This window comes from Tamandua tetradactyla, chromosome 2, assembly GCF_023851605.1.
Source record: "Tamandua tetradactyla isolate mTamTet1 chromosome 2, mTamTet1.pri, whole genome shotgun sequence".
Taxonomy (NCBI): domain Eukaryota; kingdom Metazoa; phylum Chordata; class Mammalia; order Pilosa; family Myrmecophagidae; genus Tamandua; species Tamandua tetradactyla.
In genome coordinates, this window is record NC_135328.1 from 157,301,216 (window position 1) to 157,324,499 (window position 23,284).

Genomic DNA, 23,284 nt, shown 5'->3' on the forward strand with positions numbered 1-23,284 from the left:
GGCACTGTACGCTAGACTGATAAAGCCAAAAAGAGAGGAGATGCAAATAATCAAAATCAGAAATTAGAGAAGGTTCATTACCGCAGACCTCACAGAAATAAAAAAGATCATAAGGGATACTATGAACAACTGTATGTCAACAAACTGGAGTACTTAGATGAAATGGACCACTTCCTAGAAACATGCAAAAATCCTTCACTGACTCAAGAAGAAATAGAAGACCTCAACAAACTAATCAGAAGTAAAGAGATTAAATCAGTCATCGCAGGTCTTCCAGAAGAAAAGCCCAGGACCAGAGGTCTTCATAGGGGAATTTTCCCAAGCATTCTAAGGAGAATTAACACTGTTTCTGCTTAAAACTTTTCCAAAAAATTGAAGAAGAGGGAATAGTACCTAACTCATTCTATGAAGCCAAATCACCCTAATACCAAAGTCTGCTAAAGGTACAAGAAAAGAAAACTACAGAACAATATTTCTAATGAAAGATTAGAAAAATCCTCAACAAAATACTTGCAAATTGAATCCAACAGCACATTAAAAGAATTATATGCTGGGACCAAGTGGGTTTTATCCCAGGTAGTCAAGGCTGGTTCAACACAGGAAAATCAATTAATGTAATAACAGCTTATGAACAAATCGAAAGGTAACAACCACATAGTCATCTCAATTGATACAGAAAAGGCATTTGACAAAATCCAGCATCCTTTCTTCATAAAACCACTTCAAAAGGCAAGAATCGAAGCAAACTTCCTCAGCACGGTAAATGGTATATATGAAAAACCCATAGCTAATATCATACTGAACTGTGAGAGATTGAAAACTCTCTCTCCTAGATTGGGAATGAGACAAGGATACATACTGTTACCACTATTCTTCAACATATGCTAGAAATTCTAACTAGAGCAAATAGCTGTAGAGTAAGAAAAAGAAATAAAAGGCATTCAAATGTAGGTGACATGATCCTATATTTTAGATCATCCTGAAAACTACGACAAAGCTACTTGAGCTCAGCAAAATGACAGGGTACTAGAGCAACATGCAAAAATCAGTAGGGTTTCTAAACAGTAATAATGAGGTATACATGAAGGTAATCAAGAAAAAAATCCTATTTACAATAGTAACTGTAAGGATTAAATATTTAAGAATGAACTCAACTAAAGATGTAACAGACCTGTACACAGATATTCCATGCAAGCAGTAAACAAAAAAAAACCTGGGATAGCTATACTCCTATCAGATAAAATAGGCTTTAAATGCAAAAAATGTTATAAGAGGAATAGAAGGACACTATATATTAATAAAAGGGACAATTCACCAAGAAGAAATAAATAATCCTAAATATTTATGCACCTAATCATGGCATGTCCAAGTACATGAGGTCATAACTGGCAAAATAGAAATCTCTACAATAATAGTGGGAGACTTCAACACACCACTTAAGGCACTATACGCCAGACTGGAATTTCTACAATGCTAGTAGAAATCAAAGAAGACCTAAAAGAATGGAAGAACATCTGTGCCCATGAGTTAGAAGGCTTAAGATGTCAATTCTACCCAAATTGATCTACAGATTCAATGCAATACCAATCAAAATTCCAACTGTCTACTTTGCAGAAATGGAAAAGCTGATTTTCAGATTTATTTGGAAGGGTAAGAGGCCTCAAACAGCCACAAATATCTTGGAAAAAGAAAAAAAGAATGAACTAGGAGGACTCATGCTGTGGACTTTAAAGTGTGTTATAAAACCAATGTGGTAAAAAAATAATATATTGGCATAAAGATAGACTTATTGATAAGTGGAACCAAATTGAGCGTTCTTGAATAGATCTCAAATTTATGGTCAGTTGATTTTTGACAAGGCTCCCAAATCCACTCAACTGGGACAAAGTAGACTTCGATAAATGGTGTTGGGAGAACTGGATATCCATATCCAGAATAGTGAAATAGGATCCCTGTCTCACACCGTATATAAGAACTAACTCAAAATGGATCAAAGACCTAAATATAAGAGACAGTATCATAGAACTTTTTTATCAGCAATAAAAAGCCGAACAGCACAGTTTTAAAATGAACAAAGGACATAAATAGACATTTTTTCCAAAGAGGAAATACAAAGGCTAAAAAGCAAATGGGAAGATGCTCAGCTTCACTAGTTATTAGGTAAATGCCAATCAAAATCACAATGAGATACCATTTCACACCAACTAGAATACCACTTTTAAGCAAACCGGAAACCATGAGTGTTGGAGAGGATATGCAGAAATAGGACCTCTTATTCATTGCTGGTGGGGAATATGAAGTGGTACATCTGCTGTGGAAGGCAGTTTGGTGGTTTCTCAGAAAGCTAAGTATGGAGGTGCCTTATGATCCAGCAATCCTGGTACTCAGTATATACCCAGAAGATCTGAAAGCAGGGCTGTGAACAGACATTTGCACACCAATGTTCATTGTTCACAATTGCCAAAAAATGGAAACAACCCAGTGTCCATCAACCAATGAATGGATATACAAGATATGGTATATACATACAATGGAATATTATTCATCTGTGAGAAGGAATGAAGTCCTGATAGATACATCATGGATGAACTTTTTTATTGTTTAATATATATATACTAAGCAAAGAAAGAAAAAAGCAGTAGTTTTCAAAACTTCAGCAAGTAGTTACAGGACAGATCCCAGAGTTTGTCATGGGCTACGATACCATCAACATGGATGAATTTTGAGGATATTATATTGAGTGATAAAAGACAAACAGAAAATGGCAGATATTGTATGATCTCACTAATACATGAGCTAATTATAATATTTTAACTCAGAGACATAAAACTTAGAAAATTTATTACCAAGGGATAGAATGAGACTAAAGAATGGGGAGTAGTTGCATAATATGTGCAGAATTTTAACTAGGTTGAACTTAAACATTTGGAAATGGATAGAGGTGACAGGTAGCACATTATTCTGAGAATAATTAATAGTGCTGATTTGTGAGTCAGTGTGTATGTAAGGGGGTAGTTTTGTATGTCACCAAAAGGAGAGCTAGAGTTTAAAACGAGAATATATAATGTTGTATCTTCTGGTGGGTAGTGACTGTGATTAACAGTACAAATATGAAAAAGTTTTCATGAACTAGAACAAATGTATGACACTATTGCAAGGAGTTAATAGGAAGGGCATCTTGGAGATTGCAAACTATGGTCTATATCTGGCAGTAATATCTTAATATTCTATCATCAACAGCAATAAATGTACCACATCGATACTAGGGGTCAGCAATAGGGGAGATAAGAGGCATGGGCTGTTTTGGGTTTTCTTTTATTTTTTATCTTATTGTTTTTGAAGTAATGATTGGAATATTTAGAAATTCTCTGATGAACAAAAGTTGAGGAGGTTTCTCACTTCTAAACTGGGTCTGCAAGGGATGTTAAAAGAGTTCTTCAAGTTGACAGGAAAAGACAATAGTAAATTGAAACTGCATGAAAAAATAAAGATCTTTGGTCAGTGTTCTCGTTTGCTAGCTGCCAGAATGCAATATACCAGAAACAGAATGACATTTAAAAGGGGGAATTTAATAAGTTGCTAGTTTATGATTCTAAGGCCAAGAAAATGTCCCAATTAAAACAAGTCTATAGAAATGTCCAATCCAAGGCATACAGGGAAAGATACCTTGATTCAAGGAGGCCAGTGATGTTCAGTGTTTCTCTCTCAGCTGGAAGGGCACATGGCGAACATGGCTGAATCTTCTGGCCTCTTGTTTCATGAAGCTCCCTGCAAGGTGTTTTCCTTCTTCAGCTCCAAAGGACACTGGCTGGTGAACTCTCTGCTTCTCGTGGCTATGTCATTCTGAATTTTTCTCCAAAATGCTTCCTCTTTTAAAGGATTCCAGTAAACTAATCAAGACCCATATAGAATGGGTAGAGACACTTCCCCATCTAATCAAGTTTAATACCCACAATTGATTGAGTCACATCTCCACGAAAATAACTTAATCATGTTTCCAGCCTATGGTACTGAACAGGGATTAGAAGAAACCATTCTCCCACAAGACTGATTAGGATTGAAACGTGGCTTTTCATACCAAAGACACAAATAGAGAAGGTAAAGACCAGTTCATCATAGATGTAGGTCAGAAATATTTTGGGGCTACTATGTCTTGTGGCATGATCTGTACAGCTTCTAATGCTGAAGATGAACTACAGCATGTTCAGCAGAGATTTCTTGAAGGAATCACATATATGAATTCACAAGGTACAAAAGGGTATGTAATAAAAGTATGTCCTCCAACCCTTCTACTGAGCCTCATGTCCTCCTCCAAACACCCAGTTCCTATCTCTGGAGGCATCCAACGTTAACAGTTTCCTCTGCATATTTTCCAAAGATATACTCTGTATATACAAGCAAATATCATCACTTGATTTTTAACGTTTTTATGGTGTATCTTGCTACATAGAAAATTTAAAAGTTTTACATTAAAAAAAGCCATAAGGAAAGAGTGGCATCACTGTCTTGCTTTGTGCCCAACAACAGCAATCTATTTATTATTGCTTTTGCACCATTAACACAAATGTCAACAGTTAAAAAAAAAACAAAAAAAAAAGCATGGCTTTTCAAGGCTACATAAGTCCTTTATAACCAGCATGGTCAGTGTAATGACATTGTTATATATAAATGACAGAACTGTTGGATTTTTGATTTGTAGCTCTGCTTTGTACTTCCTATGGGATGTAAAAGGCAAATGCATAAAATATAATGATAAAACAATGATTTAAGAATCATAAACATATAACTTGTACACGAACTACATAAACATGCTAGGACAGGGGTATGGGGTCATATTTTTTGTATACTATTGAAATTAAGTTGGTATCAAAGTAAACAAAATTCTTATAAATTTAGGTTGTTATATTTAAGCCCCATGGTGTAAGTACACAGAAAATATTCAGAGAACATGCAAGCTCATAGAGACAGACGTTAGAGTTCAGGTTGCCAGCAGCACGGGACAGGGAAAATGGTGAGTTAATGCAAAAGGGGTATAATGCTTCTGATGGGGAAGATGGTAAAGTTTTAGTAATGGAAGGCATAAGGGTACTGTAATATTGTGAATATGATTAATCCTGTTGATAGATACGCTTGGAATGGTTGCAGTGGGTCAATTTATGCTGTTTTTTTTTTTTTTTTTTGCTTCCACAAATAAAAGAAAAAAGAAAAAGAGAGGTAATGACATACATGATCCTGGATGGGATCTGTCACGGGAGGAGAACGACTTAAAGGGACATTACTAGGACATACGTAAAAATTGGAATATAGACTGTAAGCTTTACATCAGTGTTAAATTTCTTGAACTTGATAATAGGGCAGTATTAGTTTGTTAAGCAACTTGAATGCAATATACCAGAAATGGAACTTTTAAAAAGGGAATTTAGTAAGTTGCAAATTTACAGCTCTAAGGTCATAAACACGTCCTAACCCAAGGCATCTGGAAAAGATACCTTGGCTCAAGGAAGGGCGATCTAGGAAGGCATGTGGCTGGCATCTGCTGGTCCTTGTTCCTGTTTCGTTGATGCCAGTTTTTTCCTCTCTAAGCATCTGTGGGCATTCACTTAGCTGCTCCGTGATATCACTCTGAGTTTCATCTCTTAGCTTAGCATCTGATGGGGCCAGAGATTTCTTTTCTTCAGATTCTAGCTATTTCAGTGAGTCCTTGATTAGCACGTGGTTGTTTCTGTGTCAGTGTCTAAATGTCTACATGGCTCTGCTCTGAGCTCTCTCCAAAATGTTTCCTCTTTTAAAGACTCCAGTAAACAAATCAAGATCCACCTGGAAGGATGGAATCACATCTCCATCTACTCAAAAGGTCACACCCAGAATAAGGCATGTCATATCTTCGTGGAAATAATCTAATCAAAACTTTATGCCCTGTAATATTAGATTTGGATTAAAAGAAGTGGCTGCCCGCCCACCCCCCCCAAAAAATTGCATCAGATTTAAAACATGACTTTTCTGGGGTATATCATACTTTCAAACCTGCACAGGTACTTAAAGTGGTTCCATAAGTGAATCCTCTTGTTCTTGGGATATATATATGGCAATATTAAGTGTTCAAGGAACATGATGTATACAACTTACACTGAAATATTCAGAAAATTGAATCCTGGATCGATAGAAAGGTGGCTGGGAAGGAGGGAGGGAGGGAAGAAGGAAAGAAGGAAAAGATGCAGCAAATGTAGAAAATTATTACAATTGTTCTGTTCATTGGATCTGCCTGTATCTCGGGGGTAGTGGTATGGGGTTTGTATTATATTTGTAACTGTTTAATGAGTTTGAAGGTATTTTATAATAAAATGTAAAAAAAAAAAAAAAAAGTAGGACATGGAATGCAGAAATGATTATATAACCTCAGATTTGTATTGAACAATTTTGAGTTTACTGTCAACTCTATTTTTCATTTAGTATAGCAATCCCATCTAGAAGATTCCTGGCTCATCTGTCTTTTCTTTGCTTTAATTATTCCTGAGATAACTTGGAGTTGTAAACCATTTTCTATCAGAATTTTAACAATATGATTATATTTTTTTTATGTTTTTTTTTAAGTTGTGAAATGTAACATATGTACAAAAAAGTAATAAATTTCCAAGTACATTTTAACAGGTAGTTATAGAGCAGATTTTAAAGTTTGGTATTGGTTATAGTTCCATGACCTTTCATTTTTTCTTGTAGCTGCTCCAAGACACTGGCAACCAAAAGAAATATCAATATAATGACTCAGCAGTCATACTCATTTGTTAAATCCTATCTTCTCTGATAAGGACCAGATAAGTCCTGAAATGTGGAAGGGCCAGCCTCTCCAGAATATCAACCAGCTGCATCCCTTTCCCATTATTATCAACAGCTCCTTCCAACATGAAAAAGTTAGAATGGGCATTACATGTTTATGATTCTCAAGTCACTGTTTTATCATTACATTTTATGCATTTGCCTTTTACGTCCTGTAGGAAGTACAAAGTGGAGTTATAAATAAAAAAATACAATAAATAAAAAAAGGAGGAGTATATTATATATATAGAAGTATATTATATAACTTCCTGTGAGAGCATATTTAGCCTTGTTTTGTAATTTTTAAATGTGTTGGAGTTAACCTAAGTGTAATACAGGCATAATAATTTGTATAAATGATATTCTAGACTCCTGTGTCTATGAATTAATGGATATTAGAGCCAATATAGAAAATATAGACATGTTACAGAACTCTCTGGGTATTTTTCTCCTGGGTATTGGGTGGAGAATGCCTATGAAATAAGAAGATATGTTGCTAAATTAGGTAGCAATTTGTTTTCTTTTACATGTGTATCCAGTCTGAATGTATCAGGTACTCTTCCTCAAGAGAATGGAAAAAACACCGCAAAAAGTTTAGGTAGATTTTATAAATTTTAAATTAACTGTTTTTATGGAAATTTTATAAACATGTGTTATTAACTGCTAAAGACAACTTGTTTGTTTCGGTTTCAGTTTGGCTTTTATTTTTGAATGTTTTCACTTGAAGTAGTTAACATGGGTAAGGCTTAACTGATAGACCAATAACTATAATTACTTTCTATTCTAGGATAAACCTTTCAAGTATAAGAATGAATCATAGTATATTTGCTTAAGAATGATCTTGAGAGATCTTATAAAGTATCTTGGATTCTTTATTTTGGACTATATTGAAACACTATTAATTAGTAGACATTATTAGTGAAATTAATGTTGCAGGTAGAGCCTTAAAAATGAGTCATTCGCTGTGTGAATAAGAATTTTTCTTCTCTCATGAATGAGCAGTTTATTCCAGAAGAGTAGTAGAATCATTTATGTTCATCCATAACTTTAGGCTTATTTATTGAATAGGAACACTTCTTTAGGCTTCCATATGTTTCATCAAAATAAATTGGTTTTTGCTTATACTATTGCATACTTAGTTTTCCTTATGTACAGCCTTGTAAGGAATTCATAAAATATAAAAGCAAACATTGTTAAATTGTGATGTAGAATGTCAAGGTTGTTAAATTTCACAGTTCATGGAGATAATCACAGTGCTCTGTGAGTATCATGATAACCAGTGAGAAATGAACAAGCAGGAAGAGAACATAATTTTGCTTAAGAAAGAGATTAGTAATTATGTAGAAGAAGGGTGTCCTCTGGGAGGTAATGAAAGTTATGTACATGGGAATACAGAAGTAGAATTATGCTTTTAGTCCATTTTTTCCCATGGGGTTTCCAATGGGATTTTTTCCCATTGCTACTTTGTCAACAACGTTTCTTTTTATTTTTTAAAAGATTCAGTGATAAGGCTGACTTTGTACTATTTTTTTTGTAATCAGTCTGCCAGTTTTATAAAGAAATAATAGCTTTCATGTTTCTTGAAATGGCTTGATTATTTTTGCATTTTATGAAAAATCGGGAGATGGGTTTTTGCATCCAATATTTTGGACCTATGTTTTATTTTTAGGAATTTAAAACTGATGCTTGAATTAAGCTTCCTTTTTATAACATGGGAATAATAAAAGTACCTTTATCTTAGGTATTTAGGAGTATTAAATGGGATAATTAATGTGAAGCTTTTTGTAAATTGTGTGACATCTATTAAATGGTAGATCAAAGTACATCTTTATTGTTATCACTGGCTTTATTAGGTTACATTTACCCATGCATTGCATAGCTTGGGAGAGACTGGTTTGGAAACGTCAGTGTATTAGGCTTTTGGGGTATAATTAGAAAAGAATAATTTTAAAAAGAAGTTATCAATATCAGTATTGGCCTGCTTGGTAATACTACTTGTACTTTCATGCTCATAGAACATGAAAACCAGATCATATAGATTGCTTATTCTGCTTAGTAATATTTTTAAAGAATTTGATTTCATGGACAGCTTATATTTTTAGGATTTTATAGTTTATAAAAAAACCTTTTACACTCCTCGGCCCCAGGCCTCTGCACTTGACTCACCCCTGGCCCACACGCACCTCCTCCACTCCGAGGTGCATCCACCCCACTGTTGTGTACGACTGTCTGGGCCAAATGCTACAGCTGCTGTGCCCCGAGGCCACCGCCCTGGGCTCAGCCAACTGTGCGACACTACAGCAAGGTGCCAGCTGAGCACGAGGACAACCCTAGCCTCTTCAACATGGTGGAGGGCTTCTTTAACCGCGGTGCCAACATAGTGGCAAGCTGGTGGAGGACCTCAAGACCCACGAGATCGAGAAGAAGAAGCAAAAACCGGGTACATGGCATCCTGCAGATCGTCAAGCTCCACAACCTCATACTGAACCTCTCCTTCCCTATCTGGCGCGACAACAGCTCCTGGGAAGTCATCGAGGGCTGCCGTGCCCAGCATAGCTAGCATCGCAGGCTCTGCAGTTGAGGCGTTTATTACAGCACAGATGTGAGTGTGAAGTGAAAGCCTTGGCTTCTCTGATGAGAAGAGGCAGATAATAGGTACTCAATAAATACTGGTTAATGACTATATCTTTTACTAATGAGTGAATAAAGTGATCTCCATAAACTATGCTGTTAGCAGGAAAAGGTATAAGGATATAAATATGCTGTTTCTGGGATGACAATGTGTAAATGGATTATGCTGCAGTAGGTGACTCTGCAGTGAGAAATGTGTATACTTGGTCTCAGTATAAAGTACATTGGTTTAGCATAAACCAACTTGTTATAGAAATTTTCCAGTACTTCACTAAGGGCAGTATATTGACTGCCTGATGCTCCTGGAGTTTTTCTGACTGTTCTTATACTTTTTAAGGTTCCTTTTCAGCCTTCTCTTCAGTTGTTGAGTGCCAGTTTCTTGTATTGTTGCAGGGTTTCAGAGTAAGGACCTACCAGTTATTAGTGTTTTTGTAGAAGTGAGATAATCTGTACCTTAAAGTACAAATAGACCTAACCAGGCAGAAAGGTGTGTGGAAGCATTCTAGGCCAATGGGATGGCATTAGGAAAGTAGAAAGGGAATATTTAAAAGTAGACCATTTTGTTTATTAGCTCAGAGGATTTATATAGTCTAAGTAATGGATAGAGGTAATTTGCGGTCAGATTTTCGGGACCCTTCAATACCTGGAAGTGATTTGGATTTTGTTCTCTAGATCTATGCTCTTCTAATTGGGGTCAGATACATATGAGGGCCAGCTATATATGCAAGTCCACAGCATAAACAAGACCCATTTTCCAGGATTATTACTTTTTAGAAGATGGTGGGAGGAGGTATCTGTCTTTATATGAAGAGAGATTTATGGAGTAGAAGACATAATTCATGTACAATTTAAAAATAAGATTCAAAGATACAAGAGAAAGTTCTAAAAGAAATTTGTGGTTGGGAACATGGATGGTTCAGTGGTAGAATGCTTGCCTTCAATGTGTGCTAGTTTGAAAGGATGTATGGACCCTAGAAAAGCCATATTTTAATCAAAATCCTATTTCATAACGGCAGAATAATCCCTATCTAATACCGTATGTTTGAATCTGTAATTAGATCATCTCCCTGGAGATGTAACCTAATCAAGAGTGGTTGTTAAGCTGTATCAGGTGATGACATGTCTCCACCCATTGGGTGGGTCTTGATTGGTTTACTGGAGTCCTATAAAAGAGGAAACATTTTGGAGAATGAGAGATTCAGAGAGAGCAGAGCAGAACGACACAGCCATGAGAAGCAGAGTCCACCAGCCAGCGACCTTTGGAGATGAAGAAGGAAAATGCCTCCTGGGGAGCTTCATGAAACAGAAAGCCAGGAGAAGAAGCTAGCAGATGGCACTGTGTTCGCCACGTGCCCTTACAGATGAGAGAGGAACCCTGACTGTGTTCACCATATGCCTTTTCAGATGAGAGAGAAACCGTGAACTTCATCAGCCTTCTTAAACCAAAGTATCTTTCCCTGGATGGATACCTTTGATTGGACGTTTCTGTAAACTTGTTTTAATTGGGATATTTTCTCGGCCTTAGAATGGTAAACTTATTAGCAACTTATTAAATTCCCCTTTTTAAAAGCCATTCTGTTTCTGGTATATTGCATTCTGGCAGCCAGTAAACTAGAACAATGTGGGAGACCCAGGTTCCATTCCTGGACTATGCACCACCCCCCAAGAAAAGAAAGAAATTTGTGTTATGGCAAGCCATCTCAGACTGACTCCAGAATCTCTAAGGATATGTTTTCATTTCCTTCAACTGTATGGCTTTATAGGCAAGTTTGAAAAACCCAGGTCAGAGTAGTATGCAGCCCTTGTAAATTTATTTTTAAAAGATTGAGGGAACAGACACCAAATTAGGAGGCCAGGCAAGAGACTATATAGATAATCTAGAATTCAAGTTAAAGACACTGCTTGGTAGGATTTCAGCAGTAGAAATAGGAAGTGTCTCAGATTTAGAGCAAAGACGGATTATATCAGACTTCGGCAGGTTATAATACAGGAGAGATGGTAGATCTGGGATGACTATGTGGATTTGAGAAGTTTATACATGGAAAATAATGAGTCTATGAAAGTAGTTAAAATTTCTGTTGGTTAGAATAGAAGAAAGGATTGAAGAATGTTTATGGTTCAACAGTGCTAAATAGGAGGAGGGAGTAGAGCTACAAGAGAAGAATCTAGGTGAGGAAAATCTAAGGAGATTGTAGTAGTATTAAGGAAGCAAAATAAAGGTCAAGTTTGGAAAAAAGATGATTGTCACCAGTAAGTAGTATAGAGATCAGTGAGAATATGGACTGAGAAAAGACCATTAGATTTGATAATTTTAGTTAGTGGTGAAATTAGGAAACTTTTTGTAAAGTAGTGAGAATAAAAGGAACAGTTTTGTGAACTATAAAAAAAGTTCTTTTTCATTCTATACCAGAATTATCTTCTCAACCTCAGCTTTACATGGGAAAAAAATTAACTTGGTACTCCTTTTAGGAAAAAATAAAACATTCTGTGTGAAATTGGAAAAAATGGAAAACTAAAAGAGGAAGCAATTAGTTTATTAAATAATGAATTATTTTACATTTGAGAGCTTCCAACTTTTTAGGGAAAAAAAGTCAGGTTGTCATTCTGTCTCTAAAAAGTCAATATAAACTAGACAACTAAGGCTGTGACTCTGAAAACTATATCCTATTCTTGTTCTTTTGTATTTTCTGGAACAAAATATTACTTATATAGGATCTGTATAGATCATACATGTATCTTTTATAATGACATATATTTGACATACATAATGCTGAGTATTTGACTAATGAAAATCATTATTTGATTTGATGTACTATATCATTTCTTAGAGGTAGCTTCTTTAAACAATGACTTAGAAATAAATACTGACAAGTGATACTATGGTTAAAAATTTTGCATCTTATAATCCTTGGAAATTTATTTATAATCCTTGGAAATATATTTAAATTGGAAATAATTGTTTTATTGTGACGTTTATAAAATATAAGAATTTAAATTTCTATAATATAGAGGACTTAGTATTTAGTTATTGAATTTAAAAATATTACACATACATATCTATCTACTTGAAAACCTGTAAAAAAAAGTATTAAACTCACGCTGTCTCCAGGGAGAATAATTATTATTAAACTTTAATTTGCTACCGTAAATACAAAGTCTGAGATCACTTTACATTTATTTGTTTTTACAGTATTAAATGTTAAAACATATAAAATGCATATACTATAGATAAGTTAACTATGTTAAGATACAGTGATACCTGGTATTAAAGTCAATATGACTTAGTAATCATGATCTACTGCATTTGAGAAGAACATTGAACCTGTTTCAATATAGTATTTTATCCTGCTTCATTTGGCATCATAAAGTATATCAAACATTTTATTCAAATTATTTTATAGTAAAAGGAAGCTTCTGTTTTAAAATTTATTATTACATATTTTCATATGTACTCCTGAAGTGATTGAATTCTAGTTTTAAAATTAATAATATTACAGAATTTAACGACTTTGCAGTTATCAATCCTTTATATTTATTCAAGTTTAAAATTTTAACAAGAAAGCTAGTTATTTTAAACTGAGGAAATTGTGAAATTAGCCCACAGGTGGTTCTTTAAATAAGTCTTTCTTCATTTAAGTTTTTATTTTAAAATGTTATTTAAAAGTTTATCCATTGGTTATCATTTAGATTTTGACTATCTAAAATTGATTCCCATATCATAAAACATTTGAAAACATGGTATAGAAATTTTGGTTGAGGAAGGTAAATCGTATTCTTTGAGATAATGTGATAATAGGTTTAACCTCAAATTGACAGTGATTTTAAAATAAAAAATCTATTTTCAAGTCTTCTTTTTAAATTTAATACCAGATTGTTAAACCACAATAATTAGACTGAACTTAATGTTTAATTTATTGACTTTTTAATTTGCCTCATTTCATTTAACGCTTTCCAGATCTGTTGGATGTATCAACATTTTAGTTGATTTGATAGAGTAGATCTTTCCATTCTGAGACTTCCAACATATTCCTCTTCTCCTTTCTGGCTTAGTTTTTGATCTTGGTTTGTTATATTTACCATTTAGGTGATTTTCCTCACATACATCATGCCACCACCAACCTCCTACAGAAGACAGATATGCAGTTTAGGATACAAAAGCATAGTAGTAGCAGCATAGTAGTATAATTACTGTTACTATATTCCCCATGAGTATATCTTCATTTCTCATGTATATGACAGTTTTAGATGTACTAATGCAAAATTTTAAATAATCTGTAAAAATTTCATGTATATCAAAAATACATTTTCTGAGGAGGACTAGAGATAAAATACCCAGTTGAAATAGAATCAAATTAACACTGTTCGTACTATAGTTAAAAGATTTTTGCCTTTAGAAACATTTCTAAATGTGATTCAGATTGAAAATAATATATTGATATTAGAAAAAGGATACCTGAGTAATTTTCTGGACAGTTGAGATGTCTTTTTGCTTTGTGATCCCATGTAGAAAACGCCAATTCTTTGTGTTCTGGGAATGCACTGGGGACATTGCCAGTAATCTCAACTAGGTGTAGTGTATAGTCAGTTTGATGATTTCCCAAATGAAAAGAATATTCAATATAATGCTTGTTGTCTTTCCAGTCTTCTAGCTCAATTCGTAAAATGTAATTCGATTGCTTTACTATGGAGTATATCTTTTCTAGGCCCAACCAAAATTCTCCTGGAAAGAGAAGTGTCAGAAATATGTGGGTTGTTAACTACAGATTGGGTAATGACAGTTTTTTTAAGTTTTTTTTTTATTGGTATAGTAGATGAATTGTTTAAGTCTTGAATCCCTTGATAATTTTACAATCTCTTTTTTAAACAATTTGATAGATTATATAGAGATGCAGAATGAAAACTGTAGGATGTTAATAAGCCTGCTTAAAGTCTGATAATCCTTTCTAAAAAGGATTTTAGTCATATTTCATATGTGAAACATATGAGGCTATTATAAATAATTTCAGGTCTGTTTATTGGTAGACTAGGACTCACTTAAAAGTCCTTGTATGTACTGACTTTACTGTCTCCTATTTATTAATACTCATGTACTACCAAGAGATTTGTTAAATATTCCCGGGGACTTGGATAAGGGTAATGTCATTTTTCTCAAAAAATGGGTTTGGTTTTTGATATTTGCTTGATGTATATGTTTTCTTTGTAGGAAAAAGAGGGAATGCATTTTTAAAACATTTTAAATTATAAAGCATGTTCTTTACTTTTCTAATTTTCTAATGATTTGGAATTAAAAATTAAATAACAAATAGGAGATCTCAAGATCTCTTTTATAGATATCATAATCCTTTTAAATAAAGTAATTAATTTTGAAAACCGAGTTTTTCCTTATTACTCCTGAATTAGTGAGAGACTTCATTTTAAGGATTGCTGGTAAACGCAGCTACAAAGGACTTGCTTTCTTATTTGAAATGAGTGAATACTTTGGATATTACTGTTAGCCTTTTAAATTTATGGGTTACATTCACTCTTTGAGGAAGATTTGAAGCTCTAAAATATATTAGTAAATATACCTTTTAGGTAGGGTTTAAATATAAACTGTTTTAAATGTTTGAAAAGTACTGAGATTTTGATAATTTGATATAAAAATGAATGTTTCCATTTAATGAGTGCTTGTTTATCATTCATAGACTTTTATAACATGCTTTTCTGTTAATATTTTAATTTGCTCATTTTGTTTTTATCTTATTTATTTTGTGATCAAAATAGAAAAATTTACATTAACTAGTTTATTTTAAACCATACATTTTATAATATAATTTATAATATTTAAATAAATTCATTTTTAAAATTTTGCGCTGATAGTTCCTGTCCCAACCTTCAAATAATTGATATACAAAATGTTAATAAGAAAGTAGAATGACTAAGTTTTAGGGATAATTCTCTTTGTAGCTCAAACATAGCATTTATCACATCAAAACACATAGAACTTAATTAAAGTTGTTTTTAACATTAAAATCATTATAACTCACCGAATTAAATTCTGATAAGTATAATTAAGAATAGATAAATAATCGTGATAAATTTATTTTAAATAATGATAGCTTTAATAAAGTACAATTACTAACAGATGTATAATTATTAATACATTCTATGAAGTTTAGGACAGTTTCTCAATCTTTGCTACATACCCAGTATCCATTCCCTAATAGGCTCTTTTTTTTCCTTAGGTATTAAAAAATTTGAGCTATTTTATTAGGATGAAAACTAACAGTTAAACGCCTGCTTACTTTATATACACATACCTGGTTGCTATATAAACAACCTCATATTTTAAAAATATTTATTCTGTTAACATATATAACACAAAATTTCCCATTTAAATCACTTTCATGTGTGCAATTCAGTAGTATTAATTGCATTCCCAATATGGTCCCACCATCACCACCATCCATTACCAAAACGTTTTCATCATCCCAAAAAGAAACTCTGTACCCATTAAGCAACAATACCCCATTCCCGTCCCCCCTGGCCCCCAGTAACTTGTAATTAACTTCATGTTTCTATGGATTTGATTATTCTAGGCATTTCATAAAAGTTAAATCATACAATAGCTGTCCTTTTGTGCCTGATTAATTTCATTTCAAAATGCTGTCTTCAAGCTTCATCCATGTTGCCGTATGTATTATATCTTCTGAATTGGATTTGTCTCTGGATACCCTGTAATCCCTTGAGTACCAGATGCCACCTCTGAACTAGACTGAGCTCACCTCCAAATAGGTGCAGCCAAGGCTCAGACCTCAAGAGACCCCGAAACCCCCTGATCTTCAAGTTCTAGGCATTATAGATGGAAACCCAATGGAAGGGTACTGGGGAGATCCCTGCTCACCAACCTGCAGGAGCCCTGGCACCACCCAGGGTAAGTGACATTCTCCCCTGTGTGAAAATGTTAAGGAAGTGGATGACTTTTGAAAACTGGAGGACCAACATGGGAGCAAGAGAGGTATGACAAGGAAAATCAGCACTTTCCCTTGGTAGAGAACTAGGCCCTGCTTGGCCCCAGTCCTGATTTCCCAAGACCTAGTGATGTTTTCTGTCCTCTGATCCTTTCTTTCCCTGGGGGACTGAGGAAATGCTTGTTTTCTTTGACTCCCCCTAAACTATCAGCTCTATGTCTGAGAGCTCAATTGAGCTTCCTTCATGTCTTGTATGTTTCTTGTATACCCCAATAGGCTCTTAATAAATATTTTTAACTTGACAAATGAATGAATTAATAAATGAATTCATCTTACCATGAAGGTTCCCAAAACCATATTTGTAGTTCTCCCAAGTTTCATTGAAATTTTGTGATCCATCTATTCGATGTTGAATTAATGTCCATGAACTACCTGAATATGATAGACAAAATTGTGTAGTTTTAGTAGATGTTGGCAAATGTAAAAAGCACTGTTTGTTTTTTTTTTGGTTTGTTTTTAATCAGTGGCTTTACAAATAATACTTCATTCAAGTTGTTATGGTTATGGTGACAACATTTTATTATTTATTATGGTCCCCAAAAGTTAAGGAAAATGCAGTCATTGAATTTTATTGTCAATAGTAAACTTATTGACAGTAGTTACTTCAGATTATTTTATAGGAAAGAAATGGGAAATGAATGTATTATAAATACAGAAATAAGACTTGACAAATATAAGTACTATATTACAGTATTCATGTTATATATATTTCACTTTACAGTTATTCAGAACAAAGATACAGAATTAGTCTTGCTAATAGGTAGTGAGTAACTTGAACTAATTGCTATCCATTTTTTCCCTAGGCTATTTTACCTGCTTTAACATCACAGTAGACATTAAAAACTTGAGAGTTGTTGGGTCTAATGGCATACATGCCACTTCTCTGTTCACCTCTGTTATAAATGGTGGTACAATCAACAGGAATGCCTATAATTAACAAAATGTTATTACATAAGATATAGTAATAAGAATGATATCTTTTGGGTTTGAGATTTTGCTTGACATTTTATAGAATTGTGACTATAGTTTTTTTCAGTAATGGTTGTACTAAAGTGTTTTTATCGGGTGACATGTTCTGCAAAAACAATTTTTTTTAAGAAGAGTGACTCAATAAGACTTCTAAACACTTTTTTTTTGCTGGATATAAGAAAAATATAAAGTAACAAAAGTAACACATAAGAGATATACAGTGCTTGGTAATCAGCGAGTAGTCAATAAATATATGAGAAAACTAACAAAACCTTTTCTGTTTATGAATCACGTAAGAAATAAAATGTGTTTTGAGAGTATACTATTTCGTTGAGGTTTGGTCGGAAGTGGAGAATTTTTCCTTTCCAACTTTTTCTTTTACTAATGAAAAATTTCAAAAAAACAGAAGAGTAGAAATGTTAAAGAAAACACTAGGTTCTTTATACTTATATTCAGCAATTGGTAACGTTTTGTCATATTTGCTTTATAAACACACACATGTACCCACACACACATTTTGCTGTGCTGTTTAAAAGTAATTTGCAAACATCATGACTTTTACCCCTTAAATGTTTCAACATATATCTGTTCAACGTAAGGTTATTCACCTACATAACTACAGTGCCATTATTACATCTAAGAAAATTAATTTGATACTATCTGTTACCAAGTTCTGACAGTCTTAAAAATATCTTTTTTTTTTTTTTAATAAAAACCAGGATCAAATTTAGGCTGAAGCATTGTATTTGGTGGTTATGTCTTTACTCACTGTTAGTCTAACACAGGCCTGACAATAGGGATATTTTAATGGGAATTTCAAAAACAGAGGTGAATTTAACAAAACTTAATAGTTTCAAGAAGGAGTTCCACCAAATTATCTTACCATCATGTTCTACTTTTTTTGTTTCATTCAACCGAAGTAAAGGAGTAGTTCTTGGTGCTCTTGGTTTGGAATAAAGAAAATTTTCTGTGGGTTCTTGAATACCAGTCCTTCTCAGCTGATAAAAGAATAGAAATATTTTTCAAAAAATGGACTGAATGTACAATTAGGGGAAACCTAAGTAAATATCAAAAGAACAGTTTATGTGTATCTTGTCTTTTAGTTCACAGTGTTATTATCTTTCACTTCACAATCTGTTATTGTTTTTCAAGTTAAGAGGGATAGTGTTATCCTTTATTATACAGATATCTCAAACTGTTTAATCAGACATGTTATTTAATGAGTTAAAAAGAAAAAAGATAGAGAAAGCAAGGCAAAAAACATAGATTGGCCAAAAGAACAGAGGCTTTGCTTTGCTTAGACTATCTCAATCTTCTGTTTATATGAATAGAATATACTTAATATTCTATACAATAAAAGGCAGATATTAAATTTAATGATTATCAGTTGTATGTCGTACTGATTTTCAGATCTGCCATCGAGACATAGCACATAAATTAAATAAGGCTGCTTTCTTGATAATTTTTGACCCATCATACCTGCAGAGGTATGATAGGCAATTTTATTTTCTTGCTTTCAATATAGCCAATATTTTTTTTTGGTTTAGCAATAGCAGTTTATTTTTATTAAAGCTTCATTTAATCATTGTAAAAGATATAGTTAAAAAGAAGTTTAGAAAAATAACGTATATAATAAGGAAATTATGGGAATCAAAAGTAGGTGGCAAAAAAATGTTCTTTTAGGGAAATTGGTATAACCTATTAAAATTATGATTCATAAAATTACAGAAACAATGATGTTGATTTAGTGGAAATGCATAATAACATTTGTTTTATAGTTCTTGAGAACAAATGTTTACCAACTTTTATGTGAGTTTGTATTATTTTTGAAACCTTTTAATGGCTGTTTAAGGATGCCATTAAGTAATTTTAAAATATCTTACTAGAAATGAATGCTTAGATTATGACATAGCTTTACACTACTCTCTCCCTTAATTACCAGTTTACCTTTTAGATTAATTGCATTGCTAGGTGTTGAACTTTAATTATTGAGTGCATAGTTTCTTATAATATTAGTTATAGCAAAGGTTCATTGATGTATGTGTGCTGAATATAAGATTACCTTTATTAATTCAGCAAGTATTTATTGAGCACCTTTTATGTGTCAGGCAGTGTTCTATGTTCTGGGGCTATGGCAGTAAATGTGATGGAAAAAATCTCTGCATTCATGGAGTTTGCATTCTAGTGCAGAAACAAAGTAAGCTATGTATTATGTTAAATAGGAGTAAGCATTAAGGAAAAAAACAGAAACAGTGAGAGAGGGAAAACATGGCAACATGTTAGATGCGTTTGAGTAACCGTGAGGAAATGAAGAGTCAGGTTGCTTTAGGTTTTATGGGCCCTTAAGAGTGAGATGAGATGCCAGTGTGGGGTTTTGAGAAAGAGAAACATGATCTAATTTAAATTTTAATAGACTATTCTGACTGCTGTATTGAGGATGTACTTTATATCAATTAATTCATTTTTTCCTCACAATTCTATAAGATATGTTCTGTTATTATCTTCATAGACTGTGTGAGGAAAATGAAAGACAGGGAGTTTAATAATTTAGTCAAGGATACACAGTAAATTTTAGAGCCAGATTCAAATCTGGATAGTTTATTAGCTTCAGAGCCTACTATCTTACAATTATGCTGATGTTATCATTTTACTCACTATCCTATTAAAGCTAAATTTATATAAAAGATTGGACATCCTGTAAAAATATTGACTTACCTTATTTTCTATTTCTTTGATTTGATTATGCTGTTGGTTTAATTGTCTGTATTGTTCTTCCATGGTCTGGAGGAGGTCTTTGATGTTATTGTCTTGCTGTTCTACAAAAGTCTGGGCATGGATTATAGGTCAGTTAAAAGTTTCTTCCCTTTACCACTTTGCTCCTTCCTTTCCTTCACTTTTGTAAAATTAGAATTTTTATTTCCAATTATACTCATTACAGTCTAGTTTTTAATCTTGGTGGATTAGAAAAATGAATATTGGCAGTCATTTTCCTTTGTGTACTTCTTTCAAATAGTACATACTTTTGTTCTTATGTTTTATTTGAATTTTTGAAATTTAAATGATTTTACATAATGAAAAAAATATGGTATTTTAATAGGAATAAATCTTTACTGTTTATTACTTTTATTTGATTTCAACATGAGCATGGCTTTACATTTAAATTCCTTTAACTTTTTACTTTATCTGCAGTAATTGGTAATATTGCAATAATTTATCTTCTTAAATTTTATTATTTAACTGATTTGTAATTTTCATACAAAATGTGAAGGTTTTTTCATATATAAGTTAGTGTTAACATAAAAACCAACTTGCAATAGCAAGTGGGAAATTTTATTTTCTGGTAGCTATTTTCTTTGATAGTATCTTTGCAACACAGTATTTCAAATAGCATATCTTAGAAACATCATTTAAAAGATGCAATTTGAAAACAACACCATGAACCCTCCTTAGTTTCTACTTACTTTAAGTGACGTTACCTCTGAGTAGTCCTGAATTTCAGGTTGATTTTGAATTAAATTAGTTAATTGTTCCTCCAAATATCTCACTTTTTGTTGAAGTAGAAATTTTTCTTCCTGGAGGCTTTCAAGTTTTGAGTTGAGTTCAAGTGACATATTCTTCACTTCTTCATTTTTGATTTGTAGTTTGGATGTAGTTTTTCTAAGTTCCTTTTCTTCTTTTTTTATCTCATTGGTTTGCAGTGATAGGTCATAAAAAGACTTATCAAATATGTTCAATTTTTGAAATATGTCATTAATTTGGCCCTTAGTCTTATGGACAAAGTCTTTAAGACCATGCCCCAACTGGAGGAGGCCATTGGCTAAAATTTTTACATCGTCTAACATAGCAAATCTTGATTTTGTTTCAGGAGATACAGAATCAAATGATGAATAGTCTTGGCCAATTCTGGAGGAAAGAACTAGAGGAGCAATAAAAAGAAATAGATGAATCATGTGCATTTTTATCCTAATTATTTAATTTTCAAGCAGTTTGGAAGTAACTTTTTCCTGTAAGCAGACCTCGATTTCTAAACTCTATATATACTGCTATTTACCACATAAAAAGTAAGGTGGGCAAGTGAATCTAGTTAATAATTAAACCGTGTAAACTTGTACAAGTGTAACCTTTTTCCACATTGTGTTAGATCATTGCTAAATGAAATTAAAGAAACTAGCAACTAAATAGGTTAGTTGAGTTATTGCATTTAATTTTACTACATTACAAACTGTACTTTCATTGTTATGGGACCTACCTATTTTTATTTTTCATGGCTTTAAAAGAGATTTGTGAAGTCAAATCAAAGTCTTTTGAGTTGTAAATTAATCACTAAAGTTGAGATAAAATTAATTAATTAAGTATGCCTTTCCCAAATTGTATTTCTAGTTCTTGTGGAAATAGTGACCCATCTGACAATATGCCTTTTCTGCATTCCAGCAGGTGGTATTAATAGCTCTCAAAGTTGCATTCTGATAGTACTCTGTATAAGTTAATATATAACTATTTGTTTGTTACTGTAATTCATCAGTATGTCTGTTTACCTCAAATTATAACACTTATCTATATGTACATAATCCTGTACATAATAAGTGCATTAAAAGGCATTTCACTCCTTTTTCCACTGTATTTTAGTTCTCTATTTATGTTCCAGCTTCTTTTCCATATATGTACTGATAGACCAGTGATATGTGGTTTTCAAATATCAAACCAGAATTAAATCTTCAATACTTTCAATGTCAGGAACTGGTATATCTGTCATAAGTTATTTTGAAGTTTGTAAGCTTGGTAACAATTTTGATGATATAAATTTAGCCTGAAAACCAAAACATCAATAGTATATCTAAAAATAAATGTTCCACTCTGCTTTCAACCTTTGTTAAAAGAAGAAATACTCAATGCTTTGACTAAGTAACAAATGATTATCTAAGAACTTTTTGAGAAAATAACAACTCCTTTAAAAATGTCCGATCTTGACAAGTTAATATAGTGAAGTTGTTAAAAATGTGGGTTCTGAATTCAGATTGCTTCCTGAGTTCAAAAGTCAAATGTCACTGTCCAGCCTTGAACAAGTTATTTAACCTCCCCATGCCTTAGTTTCTTCATCTGTAAAATTGAAGTAAAAAAAGTGCCTACTTCATGAAACTTTGAGAATTAAAAGAAATGCACTAAGTGTAAAACACTTAAAACAGTATCTGATGAATAGGAAATTCTTAAAATATTAGTTGTTATATCACCTGAAATTAATTTTTAAGCTGCGTATAATGTGTGTATAATCAACTCTTACCTAATAGATATATTTCAGAAAAAATACCTTTTAATAAAGGGAAACGTTTTGATGTAAATTAATTTCAGTTCAAATTGTAAATTATCAAGCAAGATTTTACAAAATGAACCATTTCTAATATTCTGTTGTTGGAAATGCCACTTCCTGGTATAAAATAAAGGGCTCTCTCTTTTAATGATTTAGGATTAAGGGCTTTTTAGTATAATAGCTGCAGTAGAAGTAATATTATATAATGGTTAAGAGCATGATCCTGGAGTGAGACTGCCTGAATTGGATTCCTGGCTCTGCTTTTCTTCAGCTCTGTTGACCCTTGATCAGATTACTCAGCGTCTCTGCATATCTGTTTTCTTACCTGTCAAGTGAAGATAATATCTACTTTATAGGGTTGTGTAAGGATTAAATATTAATCTTTTCAAATCATTTAGAATGTTATCTGGATTATAGTTAAGGATTAGACCAACATTGTATATTAGATATTTTCGTAATTAGAAACTATCAATGCATTTACTTCCAAATTATTATATTTTATGGGTGCAGCTTATCATATCTCATGTTAAGATCATGTAAATTGGGAAATATTGCT

General features: G+C 32.9%; 2 protein-coding genes across 8 annotated transcripts in view; one reads left to right on the forward strand and one right to left on the reverse strand.

Moving 5' to 3' along the window:
• Nucleotides 1-23,284, forward strand: part of DOCK7 (dedicator of cytokinesis 7) — a 444,028-nt gene that overhangs the window by 191,583 nt on the left and 229,161 nt on the right. The gene's annotated exons all lie outside the window — the stretch shown is intronic.
• On the reverse strand, nt 13,344-21,473 carry ANGPTL3 (angiopoietin like 3). The gene is made up of 7 exons (XM_077149452.1): nt 20,885-21,473; nt 20,139-20,249; nt 18,307-18,421; nt 17,268-17,381; nt 16,731-16,826; nt 13,898-14,164; nt 13,344-13,566 (listed from the first exon to the last, which is right to left on the reverse strand). The coding sequence occupies exons 1-7, from the start codon at nt 21,377-21,379 to the stop codon at nt 13,382-13,384; spliced, it is 1,383 nt and encodes a 460-aa protein (XP_077005567.1). The 5' UTR covers nt 21,380-21,473; the 3' UTR covers nt 13,344-13,381.